Raw genomic sequence first — 10,769 nt, 5'->3', positions numbered from 1 at the left:
CTAACCAAAAATTTGCTTAGCAGTGTCATTAATCATAACTAAGCACGGGAATAGAAACGGAAAATGAACAGCATCAACAGCAAGAAGAGTTATTAACCAAGTGTCGTAGTGCTCCCAAATTGCCACGTGTTAACATCATTCTATGCTGATAATATGGGTTAATTTCTCCTATAATCATAATTAAATTTAAATAATAAAATTTACAAATAAAATTATGGCTAAATTTATTTTTCCTATATTTAATTTTTTAATAAAAATTATATTGTATTAAAATAATAAAAAAATATACTTAAATATATCTCTAAAAAATTTTGTGTCGAATATTTTTGTTTCAAAGACAATTTTATTACATTGAAATTCTTAAAATTTATAAAAGTATGTTAAACTAGTTTGATTTTGGGTTAATTTATGATGACAAACATTTATTTGGATTGAAAGCTCAATATTGTTTAATGTGTGCTTTATTGTGGCAAACCCATTAATTAATTTTTCACAGTCCAAGACTAGCATATACTTCAGCCATGTAAAAGAGTCAATGCTCCTCATAGCACCGTTCAGCAAAATAAATGGTTATATATTTGCTAAAAGCAAATGAGGACAGCTGGACAAAAACAAGGACATGTGTGGCTCTGTAAAAGTAAAGAAGGACAGCTGCTACACCTCACTAACCCAAGAACATCAGCAGAGCACCATTTTGGATCGTGGTTGAACAAAACACAAATGAGCAAAGAGCAGTAGCAGCAGGGGCTATGGAGAAGGATGAAAAAGGAGTGCATGCCAAGGAAGAAAACCAAGCCAAGGACCACAGAGGTAGTGGTCGAGCTCTTCGGATAGCAGAGGTAGTGGAGCAGGATGAAAAAAACACTGCATGCCAGCAGGAACAGCTCCAACGAGCAGATGGTACAAGGAAATAGAAGAGGCAAAAATAAAGGCAAGATGAAAATATATAACAAGCCTCACTCCATCATTTCAAAGCAAGAAAAAGAGAGCACACATTCAGAGCACCATCTCAAACATTGAGCTGGAATATTTTTCTTCTACAAGAGCTTAATTTCTGATCTTTGTGTTATGGCTGTCTTGTGTCATTTTCTGTTTTGAAAAGGCAAATATTGAGAGGTTGAAAAGGCAAGAGAGAAAAGGCATGAGTGATGCAAAATAACCACTGATTTCTGATGTATTGAGTTGTTGAACTAGGATTAGTTCCCCTTTACTAAGTTGGGTGAACACTTGGTGAGTCTGAATCTGTGTAGATTCTCCTTCCTAGTTGGGTCAGCACTAGGAGAAGCTAAGCTTTGGTGTTAAAAGTTTAGAGGGTAGATACTAGTTGAATTAGGAAAAAAGCTAACTTGATTCAACTCCTCTCAAATTCAACTAAAACCATCAAAGTAAGACATATAGATAATTCTATCACATTTTCGATGACTTATTTATTTAAATAAAAACAACGGATCTAACTAAAATATGGACTTATATATCTTAATTTTATAAAATTTAAGCCCTGGATGTAATAAAAAAATTTTAGGGACGAAAATATCCTATGCAAAATTCATTAAATATATACCCAATCAAATTTAATAATTATGTATTAATGTTTTTAATATATAATAAATTTCTTGGGGACCTAACTCTCATATTTAGATCAAGTTTATTGTTTTCGTCATCAACACCTTCGTTTATGTCGACAGTTTGGAGCCTTTGAAGAGTGAAGGATCATTCTTCAAACAAAGTTGCATTTAACTCATCACATGGTTAGCTTGCTCAGTAAGTAATTAGACTCTAGTTAGTTTCATCATCAACTTGCATTGCATGTATATATATAAGGCTACCTAGCTACTACCACATCCCAACTCTCATAATTTTATTTTAATTAATGTTTTTATTTCGTTACAATTTTAGAAGGCAGATAAAAAATAACGAATATAATATAAGAAGAGTATATGACTATATTCTTGTGTATTCCTTCAAGCATTCTTTATGAGTGATATTACAAGACTAGGAAATTCCAATATTTCAACGTCCATCATCAATTGGAAAATCTTATTCTTAAATCGGAGAAAAAACTCGTCCATGACTTGTTCTCCAAATTGTGCCTTCAAAAGAGGTTCTGTAGCAGCTCGAGTGTATTTAGTTATAAACTGTGCCCTCTTATTTATATCAAGTTTATTCTTCTCATCATCAACATCTTCATTTATGTTGCCATCCCAACCCAGTACCACAGATTCCAACCTTTGAAGGGTGAAAGATCCTTCATCCTCAATTACTTCTTTAGCTTCCTCTATTGTTGGATCATATAATGGTAAATTAAACGACTCCAATTTTATCTCTTCAATCAAATTCTACAACAAATACCATTACAACGTCTTATTATATAGTGTAAAATTTTAAAATATTAAGAGCATCTCTAATGTTTAGTTTTAACTTCATCTCATTTTAAGTCTTAAACAATACTATATAAGTATTTGTGGGACCATATATCATAAATACCGATATTTCAGAAATATTTAAATTTTTTTTTATAATATAATGTTTAAACAAACCAAAATTACTACTAATTGTACAAGATTACATGTTATAATGTACCTCTAAGACCATGTCATTGAGTGTTGTGCCAATTATGGTCCAAGCAGTTCTGATATCACGAGTATTCTCCCTTCCGAATAAAGTGAGAACCATTCCACCTCCAGCCACCACTTCTTGTGAACGTAATTTCAGAAACAGTTTAAAGTCTTTCTGGAATTGTTCAAGATATGCTCTGTGCATTGCTGGAGGACTTGTGCTTGTTAAGTGTGCATTTTCCTTATTAACCAACTCCTTTGGAGCCTGTTATTCAAAACAAACATGATAATGACAGTAAAATTATATAGCATGTGATTTTAGTTCGATAAAGTACTAGTATTATGTAAATCTAATTTGTTATTATTCAATTTACAAAATCATGTCTCACAGTAAACCCTAAACCCTAAACCTCCTCCTCCCCTGTTATTGTTCACGCACTAAATAACATATAAAAATGCACAAAATATATTGTTGGGCTTACCTGAGAAAGCCAATGGAGACTATAAGAGGAATGAACCAAGTGTATGGAATTATCAGGAAATAACCTCTTGTAGAATGAACCAGGCGTTGCATTAATAAAACATGGACCAAAATTATGTCCCTTATTTTCTTCTAGGCTTTCCAAGAATTGAGGGAGTGATTTAATGATGCTATTGAAATCATTCCCAAATAGATCATTCAAGAAAAACTGAAAAACCGGTAGTTTAAGATTCAATTTACAAGTAATAGTATCAATAATGTTGATGACATTAGATAGCAACTGAAGAGTATTGGGTCCTGAAGAACATCCTAAATCAGCCACAATCAAACACTGAGGTTGAATAATACTGTATAGTCTCATCATATTCTCCTCTAATATGGGTTTTGCCTTCATCATCACCTTTTTCTGTCAACATTATATTCATATATTAGTGTCTTATAATATAACAATCATAATAATATCACCAACATTCATGATCGATTGGACTAGTAGTACTCCCAATTAAGATATTTTTCTTCTACAACTATATCATTCTGGAACTAGCTCTATGTGAAAATGTGCCTGTGATTTACGTTTTTATTTTTTTATTTTTAATTTTAGTATTTTTATTTTAAAATTGTGTAAAAAATAAAAAATAAAAAGTGAAAATAAAAATAGACTTTTCAATAAAAATGGACCATAAACTTTTAAAGTTGCCACCTTAGGAGTTGATTTTTTCTTTTTGTTAGTGGTTAGTTAGTATAAAAAATTTTCAAATTTTGAGAACGATTAGTTTCTAAACTTGTAAAAAAAAATACAATTCAAAAGGGTAGGTAAAAAGTAATAGCTAATAAACAAATATTATAATTAAAAATAGAGATCAGTTTAGAGTTGACTAAAAAAAGAAAGCATGCATGTTCAAGTAATTAACCAAGTGACTAATAGTTTGGGACATGAACAAAGTTTATAGAGAAATAGAGAGAATATATAATAATAATAATAATAATATTTATGTGCCTGTAACAAAGAGTTATTAGCGTAGCTATTATCTCCGATGCCATCATTCATGTGGAGGACTTGCTGTGTATCCATTCCTCCATCTAAGTAAGGTGCTTCCTTTGTTGCCATTGGTGGCACCTTCAAAAATATTTATGATCAAAGTCTAAAACATACACCACATATGTATAGCACTAATCTTAAGACAAAGTTTAAAATTATATACACATGAAAGGACTTACTTAATAAATAAAATTGCAATTTGTCAATAACAGAGGACATACCACCAAAATTTTATTTAATGTATTTTATATTTATTATTAATTGTATGGCATTTAACTTTACGCAATACTTTTTTCTCTTGAAGGAAGCAATAACATTAACAATACTTCTTTATTTATCTATAAAAAATTAAAGTTTCGCTAACAAATATTTTAATTTGTTGAAGAATCAAGGGTTGTGGTTGGTAATTTTATTTTTTTTGCATTTTTTTTTTAACCTTTCATCCATTTGGGATATTGTCTCAGTGCTCGACCTTTGTAATTTTAAAAACTTGAAGAGTTCTCAACAATATTGTTACTGTCCTAATAAGTTATTTGAGATATAACTCACTTTGGATGAAGTTATACTTTTTTTTTAAGGGTTGTATATTTTAGCTGCTAAGAATATAGAATATAAATACTATAAAAATATATTTTAATGCTCAAGTTAATAAAAAAAAATTCTTATAGAAAAAAATGTGGTTACTTTTTTTTATCTTCGTGCTTTTATAAGAAAAATATATATTTTTTTTATCGAGTTATAACGTAAGAATAACTGCTATTTTTTAGATGTTTTATTGGTTAGGACTTAAAATGTAATGATTAAATCAAATATTAAACTCATCATTTTTTTTTGTAAGGAGATCATTTCGATAAAGATATTAAAAATGTCTTTTTTTTAAAGACATTTACATGTGTTATAATATTATTAGACATTTTTATTAAATCGGTTAATAATTTTTTTTTATTAAATCAGAACAAAATCGATTTATTATAGCAACAATAATAAAGCCAATTGTCCGCATTATAATTATTAAACCCGATCTGATCCAATCAATTTACACAATCTAAACTGAATCATGTTTAAATTTTTTGATAAAAAACAATTATATCCCCAATTTTTTTAAAAACAAAAAAAAACAAAAAAATCATGATCAAGTGAGTTATGTAAATTAGTCGGTTCGACCAGATCTGATAACAATTGGATTTATTGTTATCGTTATAAAAAGATCGGTTTTATTCTAGTTTGTTAATAAATTTTAAAATTATCAGTTCATTAATACGTCCAATAATAATGCGACACATAAATATCTTTACAAAAAAACGTTTTAAGCGTTTTTATAAGAGCATCCTCCTTTTTTTTTAATTCAAACATTTCTTAAGAATTGACATGAAATTTATTAATTTACACAATTTTTGACAAAGTCTTTGTAGCATCTATCTACCTGCAAAGTGCAATGCAATTTTATTCTTGCTCTACAAAAACTTAATGGTAACAGGCATATACTCTTTTCATTCGGCTATATATGGTCATTGTTCAACATCAACAGCGACAAAAATTAATTGAACTAAATAAATAGTAGAATTTTATGGTCACCCGTAATAAATAAAATTAAAAATTGTCAATGGAACCATTAATATACTTTCCATGCTACGCAGCCTGTAATTCAGAAATATTGTATGTGTACGGAAGGTCACAAATCTCAAAGGTTGTTTGCTCCAACATGCAGGTCACGAAACTGGTTATCACTCAAACCAATTCTTTTTGTTGGTAAGTTATAGCATGTCTCTTTTTTTCAGTATAATGAAATCACTTAATTATTTTAAGATTATAGTTAAAAGACATATTATTTTTTCAATTGGTTCTTTTTCTTTTTCTTGGTCATAAAAAATTTTAATATATTATAAAAATACTTACTCTAAAAAATTATTTTGTCCGATTAAAATTTTAACAGTTAATTACTAGTCAGTATTTTTTCATAAAAAAGGAAATATATTAACATTAATATTTTTTATTGATCTATAAAAATTTTAGGGGTGACAAAAGTAATTAATCTTCTTGTTTTTTCCTCTTAATTAATCTTGTAAAACGTGATCTCACATCATATAAAATTTAAATAAAACTATAAAAAACATATGAGAAAAAATCTAGCATGTGTAAGAAAATGAGAAATAGTATTTCAGTAGTCACCCATAATAGCTTAACAAATTTTCAAAGGCATACGTATTGAATTAATTAGAAGTTAACATAGTAGGTTTTATATCGTGATAGATATAGAAAATTTTGATAATGATAATAAAATATATATAACATGTTAATAATTTTATAATAAAGTTATTATGTATATATAAAAAATTAACTATTAATATATATATATATTATTTAACTTATTTTTAATATATATTTTATATTTTAATATTATTTTATATGGGTGATTATTTTTTATGCATATATAGTGTTAGGACGGTACTTAAAGGTTTAAAGAATGCTTTTTTAGGTAAAGGTTGATCAAGTACTTGTTGGTTTGGCAATATGATAAGGCAAAATTGTTAGAGTGGGAGTGGTACCTACAAAAATATTATTAATCTTTAAAATATCTAATTAACAAATTAAAATATTAAAATAGTGATTTAAATAATAACATATAATTTAAATTTTTATTTATTTAGGTTTTATATTTTGAAAAGATTGAATATTTTTTTGTTTGACAATACAATTAAAATGTCTCTTTTTTTATATGTCAGAAAATAATTATTTAAAAATTTACTTCGCATAGAATTAACTCTTAATGATATTTATAATTGAAAAAATTCTTTTAATTAATGTATATTATAGAAAAAACTAAAACTAATTTTAAAAGAAGAACCACCAATAGATAAATAATATTTTTAGAGTCAATTATTAAAAAAAAACATTAATTTTATTTAATTTTGAGAATTAATTATTATAATACATATTTAATATAAGATTCTTAAATTAATTATTAAATATTAAAATTAAATTAAATAAAAAATTATTATAAAATCAAATTTAATAATTTAATAAAAATAAATAAATATTATAATTCTATATTATTCAAAAAAATTTTAAATTATAGTGGAATAGTTTTTCCTGCACCAATACAAATAAAACCGTCCCTGGTTTCATATATTAAAAATTTATCTTGAAATAAAAGTCTCAAGTATTTTTTATACCAATAACTAGTGTTCAGGAACTAATTTTTCTAAAGACTAATACTGATGTATTTTGTTTTCGTAATTGAGATCCAACTAATGATAAATAGTTATACATTTTTTTTGGGGGGGTTAGATACTTATGAAGTGTTTTGATTGGTGAAAAGACAAAATGTTATAAACTTTTATTTTAAGATAATATATCTGCTCAATAGGACACTCATTACATTTATTAAATTAACTTTCTTATCAAGAAGAAAAATTTGCTAGAAATAAGATTATAAATATTCGGTACTCATATACCTTTTTATTTCCAATATTCTCCTCACTTCAATTGAAGTGACTGTTCAAAGTGACAATGCTTTCATCCACGTAATTTTGTTCCTTTCCCCTTAGGTCAGGGATTTTAATTAACCCACTTGGCAACTTTGGCATCAAAGAATATAACACAAGATTTTTAGACAAGAATTTGAGAAACAGGTATTAAATAGTTCCTTCTCAACCCAAAATAGAGAAAGACATATGCTTTGGGAAATGCTCTTACATGCATGCCGTTATTGCACGTAAAAAGAATCAGCATGCCCTCTTCATGACATGACTATGAATTGATAAACCATTGTTTTTTTTTTTTTTTTTTTAATGGTATCCCTTAATGACTAATTTATCATAAATTTAAATTTTTTTAAAGATTTATTATTAATTAATAAATTGATGGTGAAAACTCAGTGAAGTCGACTTCACGTGAAGTTGATATTTGAGAGCGTTAGATGAAAATTTAGTCAAATCAGTCAAATCATCTAACGGCTTTCAAGTATCAACTTCACGTGAAGTCGACTGCACCTGAGTTTCCACCTAAATTGATATATACATAAGACAAAATTTAAACTTCGATATTTATTTAAGCAGACAATTAAATTAACTATTTGACCAACTTAAATGGAATTGATAAATCTTTATCTAGTTTAGTAATTTTTCACTCATAATATAATTTTTTAATTTCAATATTCTAATTGAATATCTCTGGACAAGGGACCATGGTATTTACCATCATGAAATATGAATACATGCTTTAATTCTCTTATTCATACACTAAATTTATACAATATTTACACAATAATAGGTGGAGTAAAAATAATCCCATTATTCTAAACTTGATTAACAACCTACTCATACACTACAACACCCCCAATAACCTATTGATACATTTTTTCAGCACTTTATTTACATATTTTCTACAATATCTTCCCTTTCTTTCCCTCCTATTTTCAAGTTCAAAATTGAAAAGGTTTCAAGCTAGAGAGTAATTTTCTTCTTCTCTTCGGAGCCTTTGTTGTCTTGCAATGAAGGCCTCAATGGTGCGGCGAAATTCTTCATTGCTCATGTTATCTTCAGGGTATGAATCTCCTTCTTCTTCCTCCTCTTTAGTAGGAGCATGTACAATAGCTTTGATTTTCTTCTCTGTTTCACACCGTCGTAAATTGCCACCTCGTTGCTCGTTGCGGTTCGCACGGGGGAGAATCTCTGTTTGACACCTTCTATATTTCTTCATCTCCAAGCAATTATTCACTTCCCCTGTTTCCATGCTCTGTTTCTCTACATCACACTTGTTATTTCCAACATCAATTCCTTTGCTCCTTAAGCCAAAATTCGCTTCTTTTCTTAAAAATATCCCATTGTTTTCTTGGTGTTTCACCATGTTTCTATTGATTCTTTTATTCTTTGTGCTATCGTCACTTTTTATTCCCTCCTTTTCTTGATTTTTGATGTTTTCGATGGGATCCTCTGTTTCTATCCCCTGTTTTGCTCTGTTTTTTAGTTTTTTTTCTTGAACTTTCTGTTTCTTTGTTGCATTATGGAGAAATTCTTGGTAAAGATCGTCCTCCGAATCTTTTCTCCTAGAGCCTTGAGCCGAAAACTGCCCCGACTGAGCAAAAAGAGCGATGATGATTGCGTTTCCAATGAGGAAAACGAACCGAGGATTGTTAACAAACATGGACAAGTCCCTAAAGTACTCACTCGAGGTCTTAACTGCAACCGGGAGGCGTAGAGAGAGCCTTGAGATCAAAACTAGAACAACACACACCTCAAGGAAGCGTAATATGCCTGTGATCCTTCGAAGCTTGCGATTCTTAAGGATTGCGTTGGCTTTCTCAGCTTGAAGATTATGGAAACTGAATGAATCCATTGCTCAAAAGGTGTTAAGAGCTATGTGAATTATGAAAGTGCTTTTTTTTGGTTAACAGAGAAGTAACTTTTTTTTTTATCTTTTAAAATAATTCTCACTCAAAAGGGGATGGAAGCTTGTGAATAGCAGTGAGACTAAACATGTATTTGAAAGCATAGAAGAGAGAAATCACTGCGGCAGTTCTTGCACTTTGAAGCATAGAAACAAAACAAAGAAAGTGAAGAGTGAGTGAGTGATGGAGTGAGTGAAACAGAGCTCCTCTGTTTTTTTGATTTGTTGGAAGACGGTTTTTTTAGTTCCTCTTGTTTGCTCTTTATTTATAGGGTGGAAATGGAATCTTATCTTTCTTTTTTTTTTTCAGAAAAAATATTTCTTTAAAAATATTTTTTTTTTAATATTTTTTTTGGTGTAATTATTTTGCGATTCATTACTTAAGTATTTTGGAATATGGGTTTTATTAGAAGTATGAGACTATAGTCATGTTTTAATTTAGAATGATAAAACATTACATTTCAAATCAATATATAAAATAATTATGTTACATATACACAAAAAATCAATTACTAAATCAATTATTTGTATAAAATATATATTAAAATATAAAATTTTTAAAAATATATAAACCAATACATATATTTATATAAAAAATATTTAAATACATATATTTATATAAAAATATATAATAACTAATTTAGTGTAAAATGTTTAGTATTATAGTATACACATAATATAATATTTTTGTAAATAAAAAAATCAGTCATTTTATTTCTAACTTATTAAGCTTTTCAAAAAAGAAGGGCATTTGTTTTTTCTTCTCAATATTCCTTTATCTACTTTAGTTTCACTTTTTGTTGTTTTATCAAGGTGTCTCCTTTTTTGACAATAAGTCATGCACTAAACAAGATTAGTGGCATATCCACATTCCACATAATAAAGTTTTAAAGTTGTTATTAAAGAGAATTGTTAAAATTTATAAAATGACTAAAATACTATAAATTTTTTATTTTTATTTTTAAATATTTTACAATTAAAGATCCACAAGTGCTCTTACCACTTCTTAACAAGTTTTAATGTATACCTAGTGTGAACAAAACAATCTTTGGTTTAAAGACAAAAAAAAAAATATAAGGTATTAATATACTATCTGTCAATTTATTGTCAATAATAATTAATTATTATATTTTAAACACATGTATAAGAAGGCACATCTAAAAAATACATATATAAAGATATTTTTATTAGATACCACCATAAAAAAGACATTTTTATTAGACACATTCACAAAGACACTTCCATTAAACATCATCATAAATAAGAGTTGGCAGAAGTTGACAGAAATAGTGTTGGCAACGTAGCG

At 28.0% G+C, this 10,769-nt stretch overlaps 2 protein-coding genes across 4 annotated transcripts; both read right to left on the bottom strand.

Annotated features, from left to right (window-relative positions):
- Positions 1-1,961: 1,961 nt before the first annotated feature.
- LOC110269920 (S-adenosyl-methionine 4-1-methyl-2-pyrrolidinyl-3-oxobutanic acid methyltransferase-like) lies at positions 1,962-4,132 on the bottom strand. Of its 3 annotated transcripts, none has more exons than XM_088509689.1 (4): positions 4,034-4,132; positions 3,038-3,442; positions 2,581-2,820; positions 1,962-2,336 (listed from the first exon to the last, which is right to left on the bottom strand). In XM_088509689.1, the coding sequence occupies exons 1-4, from the start codon at positions 4,106-4,108 to the stop codon at positions 1,962-1,964; spliced, it is 1,095 nt and encodes a 364-aa protein (XP_088365815.1). In that variant the 5' UTR covers positions 4,109-4,132. The 3 variants fall into 3 exon arrangements, with proteins under 3 accessions (XP_088365815.1, XP_088365816.1, XP_020973634.2); XM_088509690.1 differs by having other exon boundaries at positions 2,689-2,820; XM_021117975.2 differs by having other exon boundaries at positions 3,038-3,446; positions 4,035-4,108.
- A 4,214-nt stretch (positions 4,133-8,346) lies between these two features.
- LOC107628868 (uncharacterized) lies at positions 8,347-9,698 on the bottom strand. The gene has a single exon (XM_016331490.3). It carries the CDS (start codon positions 9,410-9,412, stop codon positions 8,516-8,518), a length of 897 nt encoding a protein of 298 aa, XP_016186976.1. The 5' UTR covers positions 9,413-9,698; the 3' UTR covers positions 8,347-8,515.
- Positions 9,699-10,769: the final 1,071 nt, after the last annotated feature.

The sequence above is a fragment of the Arachis ipaensis genome, chromosome B3 (assembly GCF_059453495.1).
Source record: "Arachis ipaensis isolate K30076 ecotype BB chromosome B3, ASM5945349v1, whole genome shotgun sequence".
NCBI lineage: Eukaryota > Viridiplantae > Streptophyta > Magnoliopsida > Fabales > Fabaceae > Arachis > Arachis ipaensis.
The sequence above is the reverse complement of the archived record's forward strand: the minus strand, read 5'-3'. Positions and strand labels throughout refer to the sequence as shown.

Excerpts from the sequence above, each read along its gene's own strand:
- LOC110269920 (XM_021117975.2), bottom strand. The coding sequence starts at position 4,108 with ATGGATACACAGCAAGTCCTCCACATGAATGATGGCATCGGAGATAAT. Across the intron at positions 2,821-3,037 it reads GTCTCCATTGGCTTTCTCAG|GCTCCAAAGGAGTTGGTTAA; the intron begins GTAAGCCCAACA and ends TTTGAATAACAG. Across the intron at positions 2,337-2,580 it reads TCAATGACATGGTCTTAGAG|AATTTGATTGAAGAGATAAA; the intron begins GTACATTATAAC and ends TATTTGTTGTAG.
- LOC107628868 (XM_016331490.3), bottom strand. The coding sequence starts at position 9,412 with ATGGATTCATTCAGTTTCCATAATCTTCAAGCTGAGAAAGCCAACGCA.